The sequence below is a fragment of the Mercenaria mercenaria genome, chromosome 15 (genome assembly GCF_021730395.1).
Source record: "Mercenaria mercenaria strain notata chromosome 15, MADL_Memer_1, whole genome shotgun sequence".
Lineage (NCBI taxonomy): Eukaryota > Metazoa > Mollusca > Bivalvia > Venerida > Veneridae > Mercenaria > Mercenaria mercenaria.
The window spans coordinates 38,078,191-38,102,072 of NC_069375.1; the positions used below are offsets into that span (position 1 = coordinate 38,078,191).

The 23,882-nt window shown below is 35.9% G+C and overlaps 1 protein-coding gene across 7 annotated transcripts in view; it reads left to right on the forward strand.

Annotated features, from left to right (window-relative positions):
• The first annotated feature begins 5,832 nt into the window (after positions 1-5,832).
• Positions 5,833-23,882, forward strand: part of LOC123551540 (choline transporter-like protein 2) — a 58,944-nt gene continuing 40,894 nt past the window's right edge. For 6 of the 7 annotated variants that reach the window (XR_008367436.1, XR_008367437.1, XR_008367438.1 and 3 more), the window contains exons 1-3: positions 12,681-12,844; positions 20,916-20,964; positions 23,686-23,759. Coding sequence is in view for 3 of the 7 variants with exons in the window: in XM_053525045.1 (XP_053381020.1) it covers positions 12,793-12,844; positions 20,916-20,964; positions 23,686-23,759 (175 nt within the window). In the remaining 4 variants the exon portion in view is untranslated. Of the gene's footprint in view, positions 5,917-12,680; positions 12,845-20,915; positions 20,965-23,685; positions 23,760-23,882 lie in introns of those variants that run through there. The other variant, XM_053525046.1, reaches the window with a different exon arrangement.

Here is a 23,882-nt window from a genome sequence, read left to right on the forward strand (position 1 = left end):
CAAAGAACCAGGCTGACTGGGATATTTAGACAAATCCAGAAGGAGAACCAGAAAAAGTGCCGAAAATCTAGAAACGAGTACGTGCGAAATATGGTTAGTGAGCCAGGTACCAAAAACAAGTAGCTCTACTCATATGTCAAGAGCTTGAAGAGTGACAATTCTGGGGTTGCACCGCTGAAGAAGGATGGCTCAAGTCACTCGGATGCAAGCACCAAGGCAGAGATTCTCAATGACAAGTTTGCCTCTGTCTTCACTAGAGAAGAAGCAGAGGAGTTACCACACATGGGACCAAGCTTCCAAGTCTCAGCACCGCCGTTGAACATCCATGTGAATGGTGTTAAGAAACTGATTGAGGAACTCAACCCACATAAGGCAACTGGACCCGATATGATTTCGTCCAGATTCCTTAAGGAGATGGCTACTGCTATAGCGCCAGCACTCACTCTTATCTTTCAGGCTTCACATGACCAGAGCCAAGTACCTGACGATTGGAAAAATGCACTTGTCACACCACTCTTCAAGAAGGGAGACAAGAGCAAGGCTGCTAATTACCGCCCAGTTTCACTGGTCAACATCAATTTGCTGCAAGATTATGGAGCATATCGTCCATAGCCATGTGATGAAGTTCCCCGACGATAATAATCTTCTTGCCGATCAACAGCACGGCTTCAGAAAGAGCAGATCATGCGAGTCGCAACTAATCACCACTGTCCATGATCTTGCAGCTGGTTTGAACAACAAACAACAGATTGACGCCATCTTATTGGATTTTTCCAAGGCGTTCGACAAAGTACCCCACCGACGTCTGTCGGCCAAACTTCACCATTATAGGATCAGGGGCAAGACTCTAGGGTGGATAAATAGCTTTCTCGCTGACAGACAACAACAGGTCGTACTTGAAGGGAAGACATCATCAACAGCACCAGTGACATCAAGCGTCCCACAGGGGACAGTACTAGGACCGCTACTCTTTTTGGTCTACATCAATGACTTACCAGGGCAAGTCAGGTCTACAGCATGCCTCTTTGCCGACGATTGCCTTCTCTACAGAACGATCAGCTCAAACAAAGACAGCAAGGCATTTCAAGAGGACCTTGACCAACTTCAGTAGTGGGAACGGGAATGGTTGATGGCGTTTAACCCCGACAAGTGCGAGACACTAGAATCCCGTCGTCAACAAACCAAGGCAGTAATGATGTACCGGGTCATCAATCACTTGGTGGACATCCGAGTCCATTTACTGGTTCCAACTGGCGTACACACCAGAGGCCATGCAAACAGATTCCTATAGCCTTTCACCCATGTAAACGCATTCAAGTACTCGTTCTTCCCTTCCGGAATCCAAATTTGGAACAGACTACCAGAAGAGATATTGTCAGCCCCGTCCCTAGATGTCTTCAAGACCAGGATGGGCAGGCTACACATGTAACTCTGGAGCAGAATGTTTTTATCCTGTTTTTAGATGCACTGATTTTCCCTTCACACATGTACATACTCACAATTGTGCGACAATGCTCCAGAGGAGTCCAGCACATTATCCGGAAGAAGAAGAAGAAGAAGAGGTGCTTGTTGATGATACTGCATATTGTTATAGGTTTTTAGCTTTGTATCGGGAAATTCTTAAACGACTCCAATCTTTTCTTTCCTTTGGAATTTAGTGACCTAGCTATATATTAAATAAGAAGGTGCAAATAAAACAGCTCCACTTTTTACAATATTGTGTAATAAATCTCTTGATAGTGGTACTGTTCCCTCAGATTGGTCTGAGGCTTATGTAACACCAATTTTGAAAAAGGTGAAAAATTTCAAGCTTCCAATTATTGACCAGTCTCATTGACATACATAGCTTGCAAACTATTAGAACGCATTGTGGTCAGTTATATCTTGGATCACATAGAAAATTTAACATCCTGGTGGACAACCAGCATGGTTTTCGTGTCCGGCGGTCTTGCGAGACCCAATTTGTGGGTTTTATTCATGACTTAGCGAAGCCAAGTTGATCTTGCCATCATGGACTTTAGTAAAGCATTTGATGTAGTTCACCATGGCCGACTCTTATAAAAATCAGATCATTATGGCATCAGGAGCTCTGCACATTCCTGGATCAAAGCTTTCCTAGGAAACAGAACACAAAGGGTGGTGGCAGATGGGGCAAAATCTGGCTTGGCTCCTGTTATATCAGGCGTCCCCCAGGGGTCCATCCTGGGACCTCTACTATTTCTGTTCTACATAAATGATCTACCGGGTTCTGTATCTTCCAATGTGCGTCTTTTGCAGATGACTGTGTTATTTACAGAGCAATTAAGTCACAGGCAGATTCATCTCAGCTGCAACGGGACCTTAACAGTCTGTTATTATGGGAACAGAAATGGAAGATGTCCTTTAACGTGAGCAAATGTCATATCATGCATGTTTCTAGGTCCAAAAAGTCAGTGAATACTGTCTATACATTACATGATCAGCCTCTGCCTGTTGTCAGCCAAGCTACTTACCTAGGTGTAGAAGTAACATCTAACTTATCTTGGTCCCCTCATATAAACAAAATATCTAGTAAAGCAGGTCAAAGCCTTGATATCTTAAAACATAATATACATTCTGCTAAGAGTAGTACTAAAACAGCTGCCTATAACACCATTGTTAGACTAACTTTAGAGTATTGTTTGGATACTAGGTGACTCTAACCTAACTGGTAGAGATCTACTGGTCATCTGAGTCCCCTAAGGCCAACTGCAAATACAGAGACCTATACGACACTTTCCGTTACAATCTTGTTAACTTAACCTTCAACAAATAGTCACAATTCCTAATAGGAAATATCCTATATATTATCCTAGATCTTTTCCTTACTAATTATCCTGCTCAAGTCAACGCCATTAAAACCCTCCAAGTCTTGGTATCTCAGACCATGATATATTCATTAATTAGATATTAACATAGGAAGACCAGTTCAACCCAAAAGATTAATTTAATGTTATAAGAAAACTAACTGGTCTAAGTTCAAATCAGACATACATGAGTTTGGAGTTCAATTTTCCAACTCAAACCATACAGATTTCAACTCCGTATGGAATGCATTTAAAGACGAAATAAATAAGCTGAGTGAAAAACACATCAAAACAAAACTAAGTAAGACATATGCGGACCTCCCCTGGTTATCCCCCAAAATTCTCAGACTTCTACGCAAACGGAACAAAATGTATTCAAACATGAAAAACAAAGGTAAACAATCAACCATTGTCCAAGCACTTAAGGCCCTAAAATGTAGGATCCAAAAGGAAATAAGAACCTCCTACTGGTCATTTTTAATGGCGACTCCCAACCGGGTAGGAATAAAAAGTTGTACTCTTTTGTGAAACATAACAAAACAGGGAGTTGTGGTGTAGCCCCCTTGAAGTATGTGGGTCTGACTCATACCGACCCTGTCACAGAGGTAAATATCCTCAATAAACAGTTTGAATCTGTCTTTTCAAAGCCCCAACCCCTAAGCCTGAAACAACTCTGCAAAAAGTAACAAACCCCTAATCAGCACCAGAGATGCCAACGATCCTCATAACTTCCGAGGGCGTGGACAAGTTACTAATCGGGCTTAATCCAAATAAAGCCTCTGGTCCTGATGAATTTCCCAAAAATTACTAAAAGAGCTTCACCAATAAATAGCCCCAATCATTAAAGGGACTGGCCTTCAGATCGTTCGACATTTTTTTTAGATATCTGGAAATAAATGCTATATTTAATAAGAAGGCTTTAAAACTTAATTACTGACAAACTATATGTTACGGAAACACATGAGAATTTGCTGCTTTTACTACTTTTTACGAAGAAAATCGAAAAGCGTTTGTAACGCTTTACTCCAGTTAATCTGTCCTGATTATAAATAATTATATTTTGAAGTCATTTTTCACTAATTCCGCTACAGCGCTATTGGTTACGGGAAAATGTCTTTATTGCCGCGGCGGTCCGGGGTTCGATTCCCGACGCGGTCATCTTTTTTTCTTAATTTGTACTTTTTAAAATATTTTAGAAACAAAAACTCATATTCTAATGTTCATAATATGACCAAACTTCAATTTGAAAGAAAAATTACATTTAGCCAAATCTGGAGGTCAGTGCCTTTAAACATATTTCAATTATCTCTTGAAACAGGTCAAGTCCCAAAAGACTGGAAGAAAGCAATCGTTGCATCAGTTTACAAGAGAGGTCCAAAATCCAAGGCTAGACTCGTATCCCTAACATGTATTGCCTCTAAATTAATCGAATATATTCTTGTCTCAAATGTCATGTCCCACTTCGACAGAAATGATCTCCTTAGCCAGTATCAACATGGCTTCAGGTAAAAGCATAAGTGTGAAACGTAACTTAAAAGTTTCAAACAAGGACAATCTTGAGAATGGCCAAAAGACTGGCATCATCGTCATGGACTTCAGTAAAGCCTATGACAAGGTTGACCATAAACTGATTCATAAGCTCGATACTTTTCGAGTCCACCCATTATCATCCCAGTGAATCAAGTCATTTCTCAAGGACCATTCCCAATGAGTAGATGTGGATGGCTTAACCTCAGACGAACTTCCTGTTCTTTCTCGGGTTACACAAAGATCAGTCACTGGCCCTTTTCTCTTCCTAGCTTTCATAAATAACCTCCCAGAGTCCATCAAAAGTAAGTCACAACTTTTTGCAGATGACACTTTTGTGTATCTGACGGTTAAATCCTCCCTTGATTCCCAATCACTACAACATGATCTCCATTCCTTGGAAGCCTTGGAAATGGACTGGTCAATGGTGTTCAATCCGGATAAGTGCGAGGCATTGAGGATTACGAAAGAAAAAAAACCTATCATCTACAACTATGCGCTTCATAATATAGCACTACACACTACAGAAGATGCTAAATACCTGGGCGCCACACTAAGTAAAGATCTCAGTTGGTCAAAACACATTGATAACATCGCATCGAAAGCAAATAACCCACTTAGATTCACCAAAAGAAATGTCAAAACAAACAACAGAAAAGTAAAAGAAACAGCTTACAACACCTATGTCCGCCTACAGCTTGAATACCCCTATATGGCACCCTTGGCAAAAATCCCTCACATACAAAATTGAACGGATACAACGATCTGCAGCTCGATACGTATGTAACAACTATGGTCAAACAAGCAGTGTCACCCAAATGCTTAAAGATCTCAACTGGCAATCCCTTGAACAACGCCGCATCACAAATTCCCTTATTATATATATATTTTTTAAAAATAAAGTACAGTCTTATTGCAGTTGACCATAACCACCTCACACCTACAAGGAACCTGAACTACTTGATCCCACGATCTCATACGCAATATCATTCTAACTCCTTTTTTTCATGAACAATTCGTCACTGGAATGGTCTTCCCCTACACATTCAGTCCAGCCCCAGTTTGATTCTATTCACTGAGAAGCTGGCAACTGTAACCTTCAAACCTATATCTATGTTTTTAATCTTAGTAATTGTAGTTCTTTTTAACTTTGCACCTAATGAGCTTGCTCATCTTTTAACAGCCTGTCCAAGACAAGTAATCAGAATTGATTTTTGGGTAGTACAAGGTAGATGTAAATTTAGATATGCACTCATTCTTAAGCGGAAATATTGCGCGACTTTAGGAGCGCAATATTCTTCCGCTAAAAAATGAGTGCATAATTCCAGATGCAAAGATAATAATCTGTTTATTACATACGTATCTACACGTATAAATATAATGTAAATCTCATGAATTTGTGAAATAGCATGAATAATATTGACAATAAAGAACTAAATAAAAGAATTATTGCACCGACACACATTAAATTACGTCACGCACCCCAAATGAAATTCAGGCGACAGTGTATGAAAAGATATTGACGTTTCTGGTTCCATTGTAACTTAACGGGGAATAGAAATGAGTATGTAACTCTTATATACTGCTGCTTTATGTTTTAATTATTATGCTTGACTGTTTTGTTAAAGCTTGCTTTGTTATGTATGAGAATTGCCTGTCTTAATTTGCTTTGCTTCTTAATCTTAAACGTGTGAAAATTCTAGCTATTGATAATTTGCCTCTTTTTAAAGTTCTTAAAAACTTTTAATTAATAAAATAATAATGATTAGTGTCTACTTTTAAGCTCATTTAGAATGTATGTTTCTTTAATAATTCAATGCCTATATACATCTTATTTCTAATATAAATACAGAACAGTGTTCTCAACACATTAATGATAAATGTGTGTGAACTGTTTTACTGTTATAACTTGATCAAACATACATTTATTATCTCTTTCAGCTCTTTCTATTTCTATGTTGATAATGTTTACCTTTGTTATCAAAGTCGGTTGTAAAAGTTCATAAGAGCTTCTGATTATTTGTTGAAATAAATCTTATCTTATCTTAATATCTCATAAAAAGAAAAGTGGGGGTTATGTTTAATGCATAAAAATATTTCAAGTTACATACACGGTAAAATCAACTAAAAATAGAGCCCTAATGAATGAACTAAGTTTCCAGCTATTATTTCATTATAAAAGAATGCTAGCTAAATGTCAAGCATATATTTGTATTGTGATTTCAGCAAAAAAAAATGCAAAGAAGATAAGGAAAATAGTTCTACAAAGCAAAAATACCGAGAACTATTTAAATCTGTCATTATGCAATACGATTTTTGTTCACGCAGTTTTCTTATTTAGTGTTTGTACCTCCTATGGCTGATTGTTGAGGCACAAATCATGTGAACAGTTTTTAAATGAGTAAGATCCTACTTAATTCAATGCTTTGGTTAAAAACATAAGAGATACATTAAATATGTGGATTTAGCTAGTTTAGAATCCTGAAAAGATTAAGGAGATGATGATTAACATGGACAAGATTTTATTAGATTTTGTGAAATACAATCAGAGTACTGTTCAAAGGTTTGCCAGTTTACGGACTTTGAGATAGATTTTTTAAAGGTTGTCTTTTCTGAGCCAGATCCCTACCGAAAGTAATCATTTTAAAGCCGTTAACAAAAACGTGTGATTATCTTTTTTCTGGTAAAATATTCAGATAGCTATTTTTTGTTTGATTACAATAAATTTATTTCTATTTCTAAAGAAAACTAGAATGTGTCTGTAGGACACAGGCCTGGGTGTGCCCCCACTGGTACATTTGTTACAAATAAGGGGCAATAATTCAAATGTTTGCAGTCTTAATGGGGTATAGCTTCAACAAACATTTTATGAAAAGGATTCATTATTCTAGGCCATATACTTTCTGAGCTATGAGCATCACAAACAAAAAATCCACTATTTTGGCTATTTCAAGGGTCATAACTCTGTAATAAGCGCTAAGATTCTCAAGAAGAATGCCAAGTGTGCAAGGTCACATCATGATAAAGACTCAAGCAAGGTTTCATGAATTTACATCAAATACTTTTTGAGCTAGGCACATAATTAGGTGAAAATGTGCATTTTTACTATTTCAGGGGCCATAACTTTAAAAATAGGGGGTGGAGCCAGCCAAAAATAAGAGGTGTGCAAGTTTATATCATGATAAAGACTTATGCAAGTTTTCAACTATTTATATTAAATACGTTTTGAGCTAGGTGCGTCACAAGGTGAAAATGTGCATTTTTGACTATTTCAGGGGCCATAACTCTGAAAATAGGGGGCGGACCAAAATGAAAAATAAGAGGTGCGCAAGTTCATATCATGATTAAGACTCATGCAAGGTTTCATGAATCTATATCGAATACTTTTTGAGCTAAGCGTGTCACAAGGTGAAAATGTGCATTTTTGACTATTTCGGGGGCCATAACTCTGAAAATAGGGGGCAGAGTCAGACGAAAAATAGGAGGTGCGCAAGTTCATATCATGATTAATACTCATGCAAGGTTTCATGAATCTATATCAAATACTTTTTGAGTTAGGCGTGTCACAAGGTGAAAATGTGCATTTTTGACTATTTCAGGGAGCTTAAAGGTGGTCAATCACATTTAATCAACATTTAATGACATTTTCTACTTTTTGTATATTCTGGTAGAGAATTATTTAAGGAACAAAAAGACCGATTACATAGAGTTAGATTCCTATTTAAAATGTATATTTTATTATTTTCATAAAATTTTGTAATTACTCCCCTTTAATATGAAAGTATATAAAAAGCTGGATATTTCTTTTTATTTCGATACAATGTCTAGTTTTACATTTGCATTTGATAGACATATCAACTATTGAACAATCTGAACCAAAATGCAAGTTTTAAAGCTGTGTGTAGCTTCTGAATTCATTTATTTCCAATCTATCTTGGTTGCGCAACCAAGATAGGCAAAGGGAGGTAATAATAATTTTTCAAACTTGCGTTTCTAATGAATTCCATCTAAATACATAATTTTTAATGCAAATATTTTACAAATGTATTACAATATGTCTAATATTTATACATGTCCTTAGGCAAAGTATGTTTATCAAATTTATACTTATGATAAAATAACTATATCTTGGTTGGGCAACCAGGATAGGAAAATGAAATTTTAAAAATACCTCCAGTGAAAATCTAATTTGTATTAAGTGAACATAAATGAGTGTAAATGATCAGATGCTAAAGTTTCGAACAAATCCGTTACATGGCCAAAATCTGATTATCCACCTTTAACTCTGAAAATAGGGGGCGGCGCCAGACGAAAAATAGGAGGTGCGCAAGTTCATATCATGATAAAGACTCATGCAAGGTTTCATCAATTTATATCAAATACTTTTCGAGCTAGGCGCGTCACGAACTTCGGACGGACGGACGCACGGACAAGTCCAAATCTATATGCCCCCACCACTCATGTGGGGGGGGGGGGGGGGGGGGACAACAATATTATATTTACTTGAGTACTCAAATTATATAATTATGAAGTATTCTACACTGTCTTTGAAATGAATAATGTCTTTTATGAATAAGCTGTCTTTATGAATAAGCTGAATCTTCGATCTGAACACAGAGTATAAATAGACTTCATTTTTCATTTGGCATTAATGTTACGTACTTGAGAAGGACCGAATGCTAATGTTGTAATAACTGCTTTTGTTTCTCACTATCATGTGTTCAGAAGCAATAAAATATTTTGAAAATCAAATAGACTTCTTCAAGTTGAATGGTGTTTGAATATATCTATACTGTTCTCAGAAATTTAATTTTCTCGTGTCACCAAACTAACTTACTTGAGTGACATGAGAGAATTACATTTCTAAAAACAATACTATGTAATTCACCAACTTCATACCAGCACAAAATTAAAGATATTCAAATGCCATGTCATTGTATAATGTGCGTGTTAAACGTACGTTTATATATTGGCCCAACTGAATATATTTCACGGTCAAATTCCGCATGATGGTGTTACGTGTACTCTGAAAATAGACATTTTTCTTACAATATCATTAACAATGATACTAAGTCAAAATATTCAAACTATTCAGGCAGTTGACTAGATATATATATTTTTATTATTATTTCTGATCCATCTTCTTGATTATCCTAGGACTCATGTATGTTTCAGAAAGGAAAACAACATCCTTCATGGAATTCTGAAAAGCTTTAGTTTTTTACGCTATAAAATAATGTCTGAATAATACCGTCTTCGATTTGAATAATGTCTGAATAGATAATGTCTTTAATTCAGAAATGTCCAAATCGATCTGTACTGTCTTGAATCTGCATCTTACTTGCTTACTTAATCCTCTTCACTCAACTTTGAGTATAAGGCCTTCACCATAGCTCTCCATCTAGTTCGGTCCACGGCCCTGGCTTTGACCTCTTCCGTGACATTTTCGTTTTTCGGAGCTCAATATCCAGGGTCCTGCGCCAAGATTTTGTCGGCTTTCCTCTTCCCCTTGTGCCTTGAGGATTACAGTCCAGGGCTTGTCTTGCTATGTTGGGCTGGGCTCTACGCAGCGTGTGTCCGATCAATCGCCATTTCTTCTGCAGTATGGAGTCATGCACTGACCAGTTGCTGTTGCGTTCTTGTCCAGAGTTCCTGGTAAGAGATCTTCTCTGGCCGCCGTACCTGCAAGATTTGTCTCAAACATTTGCAGACTCTGGTCCAGGCTGTTTGGTCATTCTCCAGATTTCAGCGCCGTAAAGGAGGGCTGTCTTCACTTGGTGTTGAAGAGTATGATTTTGTTTTTTAGGTGGATGTTGTGATTTTTCCACTCTGGCCTCAGTGTTGAAAACGCGTAGCGGGCTTTTCCTATTCTGGACTTGATGTCGTCCTGTTTACCCCCTGTCTTGCTGACAATGTTGCCAAGATATGTGAAGGTGTCAACATCTTCAATGGCTTGTCCTTCTATGCGGATGCCTTGCATGTCGACTGAGTTGATCCTGAGGCATTTAGTTTTGTTGACGTTCACATTTAGACCTGTTGATCTGGCTACTTCCTGCAGTTTTTCAGTTTTCTGCTGTGTATTGGCGCAAGTATGGGACAGGAGACCAATGTCATCAGCATAGTCGAGGTTTTATAGCTGTCGTTGTAGGATCCACTACAACCCTCTTGGTCTATCCAGTGTCTTCTTCATTACATTGTACCCAGTCGGTAACTATCGAGAAGATCATTGGAGAGAGCAGGCAGCCTTGGCTGACGCTGGTGCGCACTTGGAAGGGTTCAGAGAGGTCCATGTCGTGGATGACCTGGCAGAGGTTGTTGTACAGGCTCCGGGTTATGTTTACCATTTTGCTTGGGATGCCATAGTGCATCAATATCTACCATATTGTGTCTCCGTCCACTGTGTCGCATCCCTTTTGAAGTCAGTAGTTAACATATAGTGGACAGTTCTATTCGATGGATTACTCGATGATGATTCGGAGCCTTGTAATCTGGTCTGCGCATGATCTTCCTGCTCTGATATCTGCTTGCTCTTCCCTGAGGAGCCTGTTAACTTCGGTTTTCATCCTCTTCAATATAATTCTTGCTAGCACCTTGCTGGGCATGATCTGAAGCTGGATGCCTCGCCAGTTGTTGCAGTCACTCAGGTTGCCTTTCTTTAACGAGGTACCCTGTCTGCCACTCTACAGGAACCTCTTCTGTGTCCCAGGTTAAGCATGATGTTTGCAGTGACGTCTACTGCTGCCTTCATTGCTTCTGGTGGGATTTTGTCAGGTCCTGGAGCTTTCCCATTCTTGATCGTATTGATGGCATGTGTGATTTCCTGTTTGGTTATTGGTCGTGTGTCGATTGCCAAGTCTAGTCCCTCTTCTATGGGGGTGGGGGGGGGGGGGGGGGGGGGGGCGAGGAGGGTGACTGGTGTACCATTCAAGAGTTCATCGAAATGCTCCTTCCACCTTTTCAGCTGGTCTTCTGGCTTGGACAGGATCATTCCATTGCAGTCTTTCACGAGCTTGTTGGAATTGCTTATACGCCCTGCTAGTTGGCGAGTGATCTGATACAGGGTACTCATATCATTCTGTTGTGTCGCTTTTTCTGCTTTTGCTGCCAGGTGGTTGATCATAGTCCGTTTGAACAGTTAAAACTCCAAGCAGTTTGCAGTTAAACTATCCAACATTAGCCCATTTTATTAATTATTATTGATATTATGAAACTGACTGAAAATCGTAACCGAAAATGCTTTCAAGATGCAAGAAAAAAGCACTTACTGGCATCCCAAATCTTATGATTTTCTCGGGGGGTGGGGTAGACCCCACAACCCCCCTTAAGAGAGGAGGATATCCCCCTCTCGTGCTCTCCCCCCTCTCCTGCCTTCGGTGTCCCGTGGCCGGACCACTTTTTAGGAGCCGGCGACGGCCCTGTAAAAGGGTCGACTCAAAAGCTCTCCAGAGTTGTCCATTGTTTCACAAAACGACGGTAAATAAAATGTACCTTTACCCTTTTTTTACCTTTACAAAATATACCTCTTAAAGTTGTGGTAAAAATGAAGAACAAAAATGATGTAATATCAACCAGGGTCTTTCAAAAATTCAACAAATGAATATGAAAATGTGCCGAAAAATGTAACTAATGTCAATGAGATTTTTGTATTATATTCTACACCAAACAAAAAAAAAAATAGTTTTAATCACAGGCACCAGTATCGGACCTGGTACAAAAAATATGGCCTTGTTTTCATCCTAAATAGTTCAAAATGAAAAGTATGTAATGGAATATGAGCCCCCTTCAAAAGATACACTTGTCTACTGTAGACATATGTATCTTTTGAAGGGGGCTCATATTTCACTACATATTTTTTATTTTGAACTCATTTATGATGAAAACAAACATATTTTTGTCCCAGGTCCGATACTGGTGCCTGTGGTTTTAATCAATTTTGAATGTTCAGATATAATTAGGTTTCAGTTTAGGCCTACTGTGCTTGCAAGTATCAGTATTTTGTTTTGATGCTGACAGAGATTTCACTTGATAGCACCACAAATTAACACTGTTAATGTATAGATCTATATAGATGGAAATTATGGTCGATACAGCTACCTACATGTATTACTGTACTAAAATTAAAAGCTGATACTAAAAGTAGAAAATTACTTTTATGAATTAATATACGTATAGTAATTAATCATATAATGATTTATGTACTTTAAGAGTGCTTAAGCGGTCATGCGTACCTGATATACCTGGTTACTATTGGCGACAGGACGCTCGTGTGAAATCACGTGAACCCCCGAATCGATCTGATTGGACAAACGCGTATAATACATGTATGTTGACGATTCTTTGAACGAATTACACGATTTTCGCTATTTATAAATTTAGCGTGTTTAAAAAGAACATCACTTCGGATTAAATAATATATTTAGAAAACATCATTCAATAAAAAATGTGTGGAGGGAATCAGGTTGACGACGATGAGAGCTCAGGAGAGAAATACGGTAGAGTTTTGTGTTGTTTTCACCTGCAGAAAGTTTAAAATGGAATCGCATACAGTACCAATTATTGAAATTTTTAAAGATCTACGCCATGTTGAAGAAGAAATGGAAAGGGTAGACGTGTGTGGCCGATCTGTAATTTTGGCAGTAATGTTTTTAAACATGTAAAGTCGATGTTATAATTGTTTGTTAGTCTAAATCATAGTAAATGTAGACCCTATTTTACATTCTGATATTTCACGTTGTCTACCTAGGCTAGAGAATCGCGATATTGTGATAATTTTTGCACAGGTCAATATCTCCTAAAGAGAGGGATTCTGCCCTATCAAGGAAATATCTCGAAATCATACAGGTCCGGATGCTATTTTGGCAAAGGAATAATTTTTTTCTCAAAATTTAGACCCAGATCTAAATGCACCAGAGGCCTCCATTTCATAACTGTATTTCAAAAATTTCTAGGGGAAGAGCCCCCTGACCCCACCCCCATCAAGAGGCTAAAAATAACTAAAGGTAACCCCTCCATTACCTCAAAACTTAGACCTAAAAATGTACCAGAGGCCACCATTTCATGCAGGCCTGTATTTCAAAAATGTCCAGGGGGAGAGCACTCTGACCCCCCCTAAAATGAGGGGAGTACAGCCACCAGAGGTTGCCATTTCATTTCATGTTCCAGGGGCAGACCACCCAGACCCCCCTAACATGGGCAATTTTTTAGGCACCCCTCCAATACCTAACCCCTCACAGCGCTCACTGTGCGCCTCTTCAGTGACATCTTCATTCTAAACTGATGCCCCCCAGTCAAACATTTCTGGAACCGGTCCTGTCATAGACCAATTAATACTTTAAAATTATCACAACTTACAGATCATGACTGTGTCACAGCAGTTTTTAGTCTATTGCACATGGTACACCAAATCAGATATTGACAAAAAACTATCTCTTGAATTTGTGAATCATTATGAATTTATTAATAATAAAAAATATTAGCAATAAATACTCTATTTTTATACAGTATTGATATATTAATTGGTGTACCTGTCAGTCTAACTAGACATGTGCATCCACTGTACCAATCAGACAGTGACTATAGTCAGACTAACCAGGCATGAGCATCCACTATCACTTACAAAGCAACAAGTTAACTCAGATTATCACTCTTAAAATAAGTACTTGTTTTTTGGCACATAGTATTGTCCTTTGTAATAAATCTCCTAATACCATTGCAACATTGATTACCTAACCTTGACCAGTTCAAGCAAACTGTGGTAAACCATAAAGATTCAACATTAGTTTTTGTCATTTACTCTTGATATTGAATTATCTGTCCTTAAAAAATGGATTTTTTAGTATTTCTGATTTTCAAGGGCAGATAATTCAAGATCAAGCCGGGGTACCTATGATTTTTAGCTCATCTGATTTTAAAAAAAAAGAAAGTTATTGTCATCACTTGAACGGTGTTGGCATCTGCGTCGGCATTGCCAACTGGTGCATGTTTTATGTTTAGGTCAGCTTTTCTCCTAAACTATCAAAGCTATTGCTTTAAAACTTGCAACACTTGTTCACCATCAAAAGCTGACTCTGCACAACAAGAAACACAACTCCATCCTGCTTTTTGCAAGAATTAGAATTATGGCCCCTTTTGGACTTAGAAAATAATTCAGAATACTGGCTGTTTCAGAGGGTGAGGGTCATCATGTGAAAGCTTAAATATTATTTTACAACAGTTTCTAGAATTTTTCTTTTAAGGGATTTTTTAAGTTTAATTGTTGGGAGTATTGTAATGTAGCAAAAAATCTTTTGCGACTAAATAAGTCTAAATTAACACTGATCATTGGCAATAGCTGAAATACTAGTTAAGGCATGCAGAATAACAAGAAAAGAGCTCAGACTCTGAATAATACATGTACGGGAGATATTTAATAGCTAGTATTCTTAATAAATTACCAAACATGGCAAGGCGAATTCAACCAACGAATTCAATCAACGGCCTAAAACTTCAATTTAAATTTACATCTGCTAACAACTGAATGATTAGATGACATCTGTAAATAACCACACAAAGATAGGCCGGGTGTCTCAGCTTACCTTCTAATAGTAGGATCTGTTATCATGGACACTTTATGAAAATTCCCCTTTGAGAAACAGGAAGTAAATATTTTCCTCAAGTTATAAGAAACACAATGACTGTGATTCAATCTTTTTAACCTTAATTTACCCTGCTAAATTTCTAAAATGGACTGATCTGTCATTCAATTTGGGTAGTACTATTTATTATTTGAAGGGGTGTTCACTGAACATTTACTGACTGCAGACCATGATCAGCCAGCACAGATCTTTGTCTGCAGTGGTCACAAAGGCAGAATCTCTCAATGCTCCAGCAGGCTAAAAGTTAAGGTCTGACAAGAAAACCAACATAGCTTTCAGAATGCAACAATACAAATTGGCAAAAGACACATTACATTTATTTGTCAAGAACCTTTTTTGAACCTTGTTTGCGTCTTTCCTTTGGTATATAATTTCTTTAAATCACATTATTAATATATTTACCTCTGTATGCCTCTAAACAACAACGGTGATATTTTGTAAATTGTAAATATTTACTGATTAAGTTATGTGAGTTTAAGAGTTAAATTGTTTTAAAGTGGACTATTTTCATATTTCAACAGCATTTAAATTATTTCAATTTTCTTGGTATCAAAGTGTGCTCCAAGTCGGTTATTTGAGCGATATTTAAATGGAATTTCTTTGAGAGCCGCTGCTTAGCAGGCTACATAAACATATCTAATAAATTGATGATAAAAACCTAATGTCCCCCCGTAACTAAAACTTGAAAGGAAATTTTCAAAAAAGGGACAAAGTAGAGGGACAGGAGCTTATCTTGATCCAGTGAAAGCTAGGTTTCTCTATACTTGGATCATCTTGAGATTTGTTGGTGTGTAAGTGTTTCATAACTCAAATTTATAGATTATTCTTTTTAAAGCGACTAACCCACACATTTTAGGCGAAAAATATTTTTTCTCTCAAAAATCCATAAAACATGAGTACTCTGTACAAACTTAGATATTGACATTAGAGTTTTGTGAGATGTGCTTACCAATAACCAAAAGTATTGGGAAGAAGGTAGCAAACTGTTGCAATGCTTTTGAAATAATGCAGAAAATTTACACTCTTCTTGCATTTTTACCAATATATCTAACTTTTATTTTCACCCACTTTATCATTTTTCATTGTCACACCAGTCTTAGTGAAAATTTCACACAAACTGGGCGTCGGTAGCTTTAAGGATTTTTGGTGGTGCCCCTTTAAAAAAACTCTTAGACATATTAGATATATTACAGTTGTAATAAACATAAATAAACTTTAAGTGAATTACAGCTTAAGACTAAGTGAGATTTTATAAGATGATTGGTATTAAGAACTGACCATTGAAGTTATGTTTTATGTTTGGGATTTTCAAGAATATTAACTAAATTGTGCAATTTAAGAGTAATTCAAGGGGTAAAATGACAGACAGTCAGTCTTCTCTGTACTTAATGAACAAAGTCAGCATCAGTCAAGATTTTCCAAATTTATACCATATTACTGTTTTTAGTTTCTTTTGTTTAATAACATTTAGATAATGCATATTATTGCAGATTGTGTAACTGACGGTACTCAAAATCAAGTAAAATGTAAATGTTATTTTTGCAAATAAATGCATTTTACCACTTGGCAAAACTTTATTTTAACAAACATAATAATATGCATTTTGCCAACAATATACATTTTGCCACTAGATAAAATATTATTTTTTACAAAAATATGCAGTTTACCACTAGACAAAACTTGTTAGCCAGTGCTTTAGCAACTGGCTATAGCTCTAAATCAACTACAAAGTTTCAACCATGCATCGTTTGAGTTTTCCTTCTATTTCTATGTGACCGCATCACACAAATATTCTGGATGTGTAAAAAAATAGTCCCATATTTTTTTTTTATAATTTTGGTATTGTGTGAGTGTGTGAGCAACTTAGGACTGCTGTTTTAAACAACAAAAACAAGCAGCAATGGATTCTAGAATAATTATGGACTTTATAATTCACGTTCGAAATATTCGGATTTGCTCCGCTCTAGGGTTAGGGTTAGGGGTTAGGGTTAGGGGTTAGGGTTGAAATTGGCCCCACCCTGGGGTAAACTTAGTTTTACATAGAGTTGTAAAGGGAAAACCTTTAAAATCTTCTTGTCTTAAAACCGCAATGCACAGAGCTTAGATATTTGGCATGTACATGATGATGTAGCATTGTCTAGTGGACCTGTACCAACAGTGTTCAAATCATGACCAGTCTATGCACAATGAAATGTTGATTCTTCAGGTGTATCTGTTGAAATATCACTCAATAAGCACTGGCTATCAGTCCTTTCAGGGCTTTGATATGATATATACCAGCAATATAGCAAGATCTAAGCAAAGAGAAGTAAAATAGTATTGTCTCAAATCAATACGCAAATGAATATTTGATATAGGTAAACAATGCAGCAGTGCATTTCTCTTTAAATATTGTTATGATAAAAGAATATCTTTAATCAATTCTTCTTCTTATTTTTTAATAAAACGATATGTATAACCCAAGTACACATGTTTTTATTATTCTGCATAATTATGTCCGGGTTTGTTTTACAAAAGTTAAAGTAATTTAGGGTTAAAAATACGTTCTTAAAGTTCTCATTGTTAAAGCTAGTTTTTATTGCCGAAAGAAATTGATCCTTACAAATATTTATGGCTGTAGCTTGGAGATCTCAGCCAAATCATTAAAAGGTATAAAAGAATTTAATTTATTATTCTAACAATCTTCCTCAGGTACAACAGCTTTCTATTGTATGATTAATCTACATTTATTAAGTTTCTTATTGCTTGAATTTTAAACAGGATATATATGTAACTATGTAATCCGGGTTTTTTTTGCATGTTATATAATACCCATTGTTACTTGAATCTTCAGTTGATAATATTAAAACCCTTACCATGCTAAATTTCTATAATGAACTTGTCTGTCTTACAATTTGGACAGTACCATTAACTGTTAAAAGGGGTACCGGTACGTGCTTGCCAAAAATATACTGGCTGAATGGCGAACAGTGCAGATCATTATCAGACTCAGCGATTTTTTTCCTTCTTTATAAAGTACCCCTAAAAGGACCTTTTCCCAATTGAAAAATGCAATCTTTTTTCCCAGTTATCATCCAAAAATTCCCCAAATGACCAAATTAAGTTTGCATTTTGATGATTGCAGAAGGAAAATTTAGTTACATTGATATTCACCATGATTTAACCATTTAAACAGTTTGTTTGAAGCTATTTACATGGAATTAAAGGAAGAAGCATTCTAAATGATGTTATTAATTAACTATAAAAATTCCCAATCTGAGTAAAAACCCCGCTATTTTTCCCAATTTATCCGGTACCGGACCTTTTCCCAAAAGGGCAAAAAAAATCGCTGAGACTGCACAGATGTGCAGGCTGATCATGATCTACACTGGTCGCAAAGGCAGAATCAGTCATGTCCATCATGATAAGGGTAAAGCTGCAATAATGTTGTGTTTGGTTGTTTTTGATATGTTTATATAATATTGCATTACATAATCAATATTTTTCATTTTGTTTAAATAGAGATTAACAGTTTATGTTTGTTAAAGTTTTAACAATAGGCTGATTGTTTATTAAAACACACTTTACAATTCAGTGGATATAGATTTCATCAATATTTGTGCATGTTGTCGCATGAAAATTATTTAAATGCACAGTTTTTACTCTAATAAACGCCCTAACCTGTAATATCAACTCCATGACCAAGTGATTAAAGTTACTGACTTAACAGAATCACTTGCACCTAATCAGCATAGGTTAAAAAAATGATGCTTGCAGATGTGTAGATTTCTGGATGGGGGAAGCCATCCAGATGGGTTACATAAGGTTGGTCATTCCAACCAAGTGCCTGCCCATGCCCGGAGGGGCACCCACCAAAAGCTAGAAAAATCACCATATGACGTATATTGTGTCGGTGTGACTCTTAACCCTACATAGTCTAACATCAAAATGTTCTGTAAGAATTTTCATTCAAGCTGATATTTTGCTTTTATGGGATGTTGCTAATATTCTGGATGAGTGCCGTGTCTGATTCATGTGATCCCTAGCTATTTACCTTTTATTTTCATTGCTTGGATCACTTTAAACCCTGGATAAACTTTAGCATTTTGCTGATCCTCTTGCAACTTCAAGAGTTCAGTGCTTTACTCTATGTCATACTGTGTATTTGGGGTCTACATAAAGGGTTAACTAAAATAAAGGAGAATGAGTTTTTCATACCAGGTCATATTTTGTGTAAATTGTTTAATATAGTCTGCTTTGAAACTTTTATCATTTGTTTATTATAGCAGTCTCTATCTGTAGGCAAGAGTACATAACTCTGTCAAGTATTATGGCTGAATTATGGCCCTTTTTGGACTTGGAAATTGATTCAGTTTGCGTTCAAATCCACAATAAATTGTATAAACTATTAGACATCTGGCTTTGAAACATTAAACACTTGTTCATCATCAAAATCGCCACAGGGTTTCAGAAATTTGCAAATTTATTGGTAACCTATCAGGTTACCAATATTTTTGTCTGGAAGCCGGAACATTTTGCTTTATTTGAAGTCCATCTGTAGTCAAGGGTATTAGCTATATAATATAATGTCAGAGATGTTTGGCTGAATTTTGACCCTTTTTGGACTTGGAAATCTTTGTTCCAGTACATATATTTTGTCTAAACTGTTTGACGTATGGCTTTGAAATTTTGACCACTTGTTTACCATCCCATCATAATCTTCATATTATGTAGGCAAGATTACATAACGAGAACTTCAATTTTGGCTCAGTTATGGCCCATTTTTGACATAGAAATTACTTAATATTTTGGCCCCATACAATTCTTCGAATAGTCGAGCGAGCTGTCAGCAGACAGTTCTTGTTTATCAAAGACTTGAATAATTAATCAAGCAATGTTTTTTTTTTTTTACATATTTTGAAACTTGTTGGCATGGTAAAATTACCTTGGAACTTTTCAGCATGGTAAAATTGTGAATGAAGATGTTCTTTGGAACTTTTTGGCATGGTAAAATTGTGAATGAATATGTTCTTTGGAATTATTTGGCATTGTAAAATTTTGAGTGATTTTCTTAAAAAATGGACTGTCCTTGTTATAGTTTATGTAAGGTATTTGCTATTTGTCATATGCCAGTAAGTTGTTTTTGCACTCTAGTAATTTGAATTAAATCTACTTTCAAACTGTCAAAACCAAGGTGAGACTAAGTCTTTTGTTTGTTACAGAGCTCCAACAACATTTTGTTTGTTACAGAGTTCTAACAACAGTTTATCAATGACAATCTAATGTCATACAATGGCTTGTATTGTACTTGTAACTGCCTTGCCTGCATTAGCTGCAGACTGATACATTTAGTGCAACCTTACATAAATGGTGACCATTGGAATTTACTCTTTATAGAAACCTGTCTAATGCTGCCCAGCAGCCAGCAAATAAAGTCATTATATATGTTTGAAATGGAGCCTTTGCATTATTTTTTTCCCTTTGTAGCTCCACTATTTGGAGAATAGGGGTGCTATTCTACTCGCCCCGACGTCAGCATGTCCTTTCTTGATTAAAGTTTTTCGACAACCTTTGTTTTTCTGTCATATCTTTGTTACTATTGCTTATATCTTACTGTAAGTCCACATAAACATTGTCCAGCATACAAACAAAGAATGTGCAGGGGCTGGGCCCATTATACCCAAGGTCAAGGTCACTTAGTTGTTATACTTGGAATTATTTTCATGTTAAATTTTTTTGAAAGTTTCATTTGTAGACATATCTTTGGTACTTTAAAAGATAATGACTTGAAATTAATAATAAATAAAATAAATAAATAAAATTATGCTAGTTGAGAAAAAAGTACTTATATTAAACTTATAACTAGTTTTATCTTGTCCTGTGTTCATAATTCTCATGAAAACTGGCAGTTTGATAACTTTTACAAATGTTTTTTTTATTTTCCTTTCAGGCAAGCCAAAAGAACACAAGAAGGATTTTAAAGGACCTATAAAGAACAGGTACAGTATGAATGATGTATAAAGTACTTTAAGTATTTCTGGAATTAATCTGCTTATCAAATTTCAGTAATACAATACATAGGCCAGGAGGAAAAATGCCTGTGTTTAGTTTTACATGAACCCCTCCCCCCAAAAAGGGTAGGTACATGTAGGTAGGCATTTTAAGCTTGTCTGATTTTTAAAAACAATCTAAGTGGTATTGTCGTCACTTGATCGTCAGCATCAACATTGGTTAAATTTTTTGTTTAGATCCACCTTTTCTCAAAAACTGTAAGAGCTATAGAGACATAAATTTTTATCACATTGAAGTCTTTTTAAAAACAAGATATGACAGATCTTTATGGTACAACAAAACTGACAAATTTATTGTACTGTTAAAAGGACATGCCTGTAGACAAATATTAGAAGTTTGTTTTGTTTAATATCAATAGCCATTGATATAAGATATTAAAGTAATCCATCACCTCATTGCTAGAAGCACAAAAGTACATTGAAATAAAGAAGCAATTATCCTGTTTTTGCACTAACATGGCGAGGAATGATAAATTTAGAATATTTTAATGTTACTTTTGATAGACAGCTAACTTCCCTCTGATTTATAGCAAACCATTACTTTAGAGAGTTTCTGTATATTTTATCAAACAGCATTTTTATAGATAAAGATTAAATTGATTTGAAATTTCTTTCTTTAGTAAACAAAATGAATTTTAAAATTATATTGTGACATAAATCTTAGACTTGCTACAGAAGTAAACAGGTAGTCTTGTAGATCACTGTTCTATTGTGGCATGTTTCTGCATACGATAACCATTTAAATTCCATGAAAATAAGAATAATTTTCAAGAAGAGTTAATCTTTTTGCATGAAATGTCAAAAACTGTACATTTAACCTTTAGCCTGCTGTCGGCAAGTGATTCTGCCTTTGCGACGAGTGCAGACCAAGATCAGCCTGCACATTCATGGTCTGCACTGTCCGCTTTTCAGTCAGTAAATTTTCAGTGAACACCCCTTCGAATAATAAATGGTTTTGCCTAAATTGAATGATAGACCAGTCCATTAGAAATTTGGTAGGGTAAAGGTTAAAGACTTGTTATAATAGGAAAGTAAATGTCATTTCACAGAGAAAATGATATTTTTCATTGGTCACTTGTCAGAGTCAAATGGATGAATTTTTTATTAAAACCAATCTAAAGACATGACAACAAAAGAGTTAGTTTGTTCAAATTAATGTTTTAGATCAAAATATCATAGTTATCATGACTATACCACTTATGTAATTATCACAGCTGTTGTTTTGAATATTCGCTAAGAGATATTTCGATCTTACACTGAAACCCCTCAGCTCCCCAGATATTCTCTGTTTAATATGGTTTCATTGGCCAATTTAATTGGATTGAAAATGTTATATGGAAGGTCCTTTATTTGTCATCAATAAACATTCCGTATTTATTGTGAATCAATATTGTATCCTGTAAATTATTTTCAGTATGAGATAGCACTGTTTATCAGATATTATTTCAGATATATATTTATTTACACTGTGACTTTGTTTCAAAATCAAACGAATATAAGATGTGCATAATCCAAAAATATATAACTGTCTCGCTCACATTCAGATGGTGAATAACGGAAGTAAAAGCAACAGATTTTTCAAGTGATTCCAGCGAAATTTCATACACATAATCATACACATCATTTTTTTTTGGAGGACGGAGGAGGCGTGTGGTAACTGTTGCCCATATTCATCCGCACCCCATCCCAATTACCCTAAAAAACAAAAAAGAACAAAATCTCTTCTTTCAGTTGCAACTTTATAGGTACATTATTCTGGGAGAGACAAAATTTCCAGTGCACCCATAACCTCTCCCCCACCCACATACCCAAAAAAAGATCGTGTACAGTCATGGTTATGTTGTTTACCATATATTTGTTCTGTATTTTCAGATCGTGTACAGTCATAATTATGTTGTTTACCATATGTTTGTTCTGTATTTTCAGATCGTGTACAGTCATGGTTATGTTGTTTACAGTATGTTTGTTCTGTATTTTCAGATCGTGTACAGTCATGGTTATGTTGTTTACCATATGTTTGTTGTGTATTTTCAGATCGTGTACAGTCATGGTTATCTTGTTTACCATATGTTTTTTTTATCAGTATTTTCAGATCATGTACAGTCATGGTTATCTTGTTTACCATGTGTTTGTTCTGTATTTTCAGATCGTGCACAGTCATGGTTATGTTGTTTACCATGCGTTTGTTCTGTATTTTCAGATCATGTACAGTCATGGTTATGTTGTTTACCATTATGTTTGTTCTGTATTTTCAGATCATGTACAGTCATGGTTATGTTGTTTACCATTATGTTTGTTCTGTATTTTCAGATCATGTACAGTCATGGTTATGTTGTTTACCATATGTTTGTTCTGTATTTTCAGAATCTGAGATCATGTACAGTCCTGGTTACGTTGTTTACCATATGATTGTTCTGTATTTTCAGATCATGTGCAGTCATGGTTATGTTTTTTACCATATGTTTGTCCTGTATTTCCAGATTGTGTACAGTAAAAGTTAAGTTGTTTACCATAATATTATGTTCATTCTGTATTTCCAGATCATGTACATTCATGATTATGTTGTTTACAGTTATGTTCATTCTGTAATTTCAGATCGTTTACAGTAATGCTTATGTTGTTTACTATTTGTTTGTTCTATATTTTCAGGTCATGTACAGATATCATATGTTGCTTACTGTTCGTCATATGTGTTACTGGAATGGTAGTGGTGTCCGCTGTAGGTGAGTAACTTGTGCTATATTTTCAAGCTTGGTTGGGGTTAGACTCTATGTCATTGTTTATCAGTTAAAATAACTACAGGTAGTGTCCTTGGATTCTGAACTAGTTATGTATTTACTTGTTCT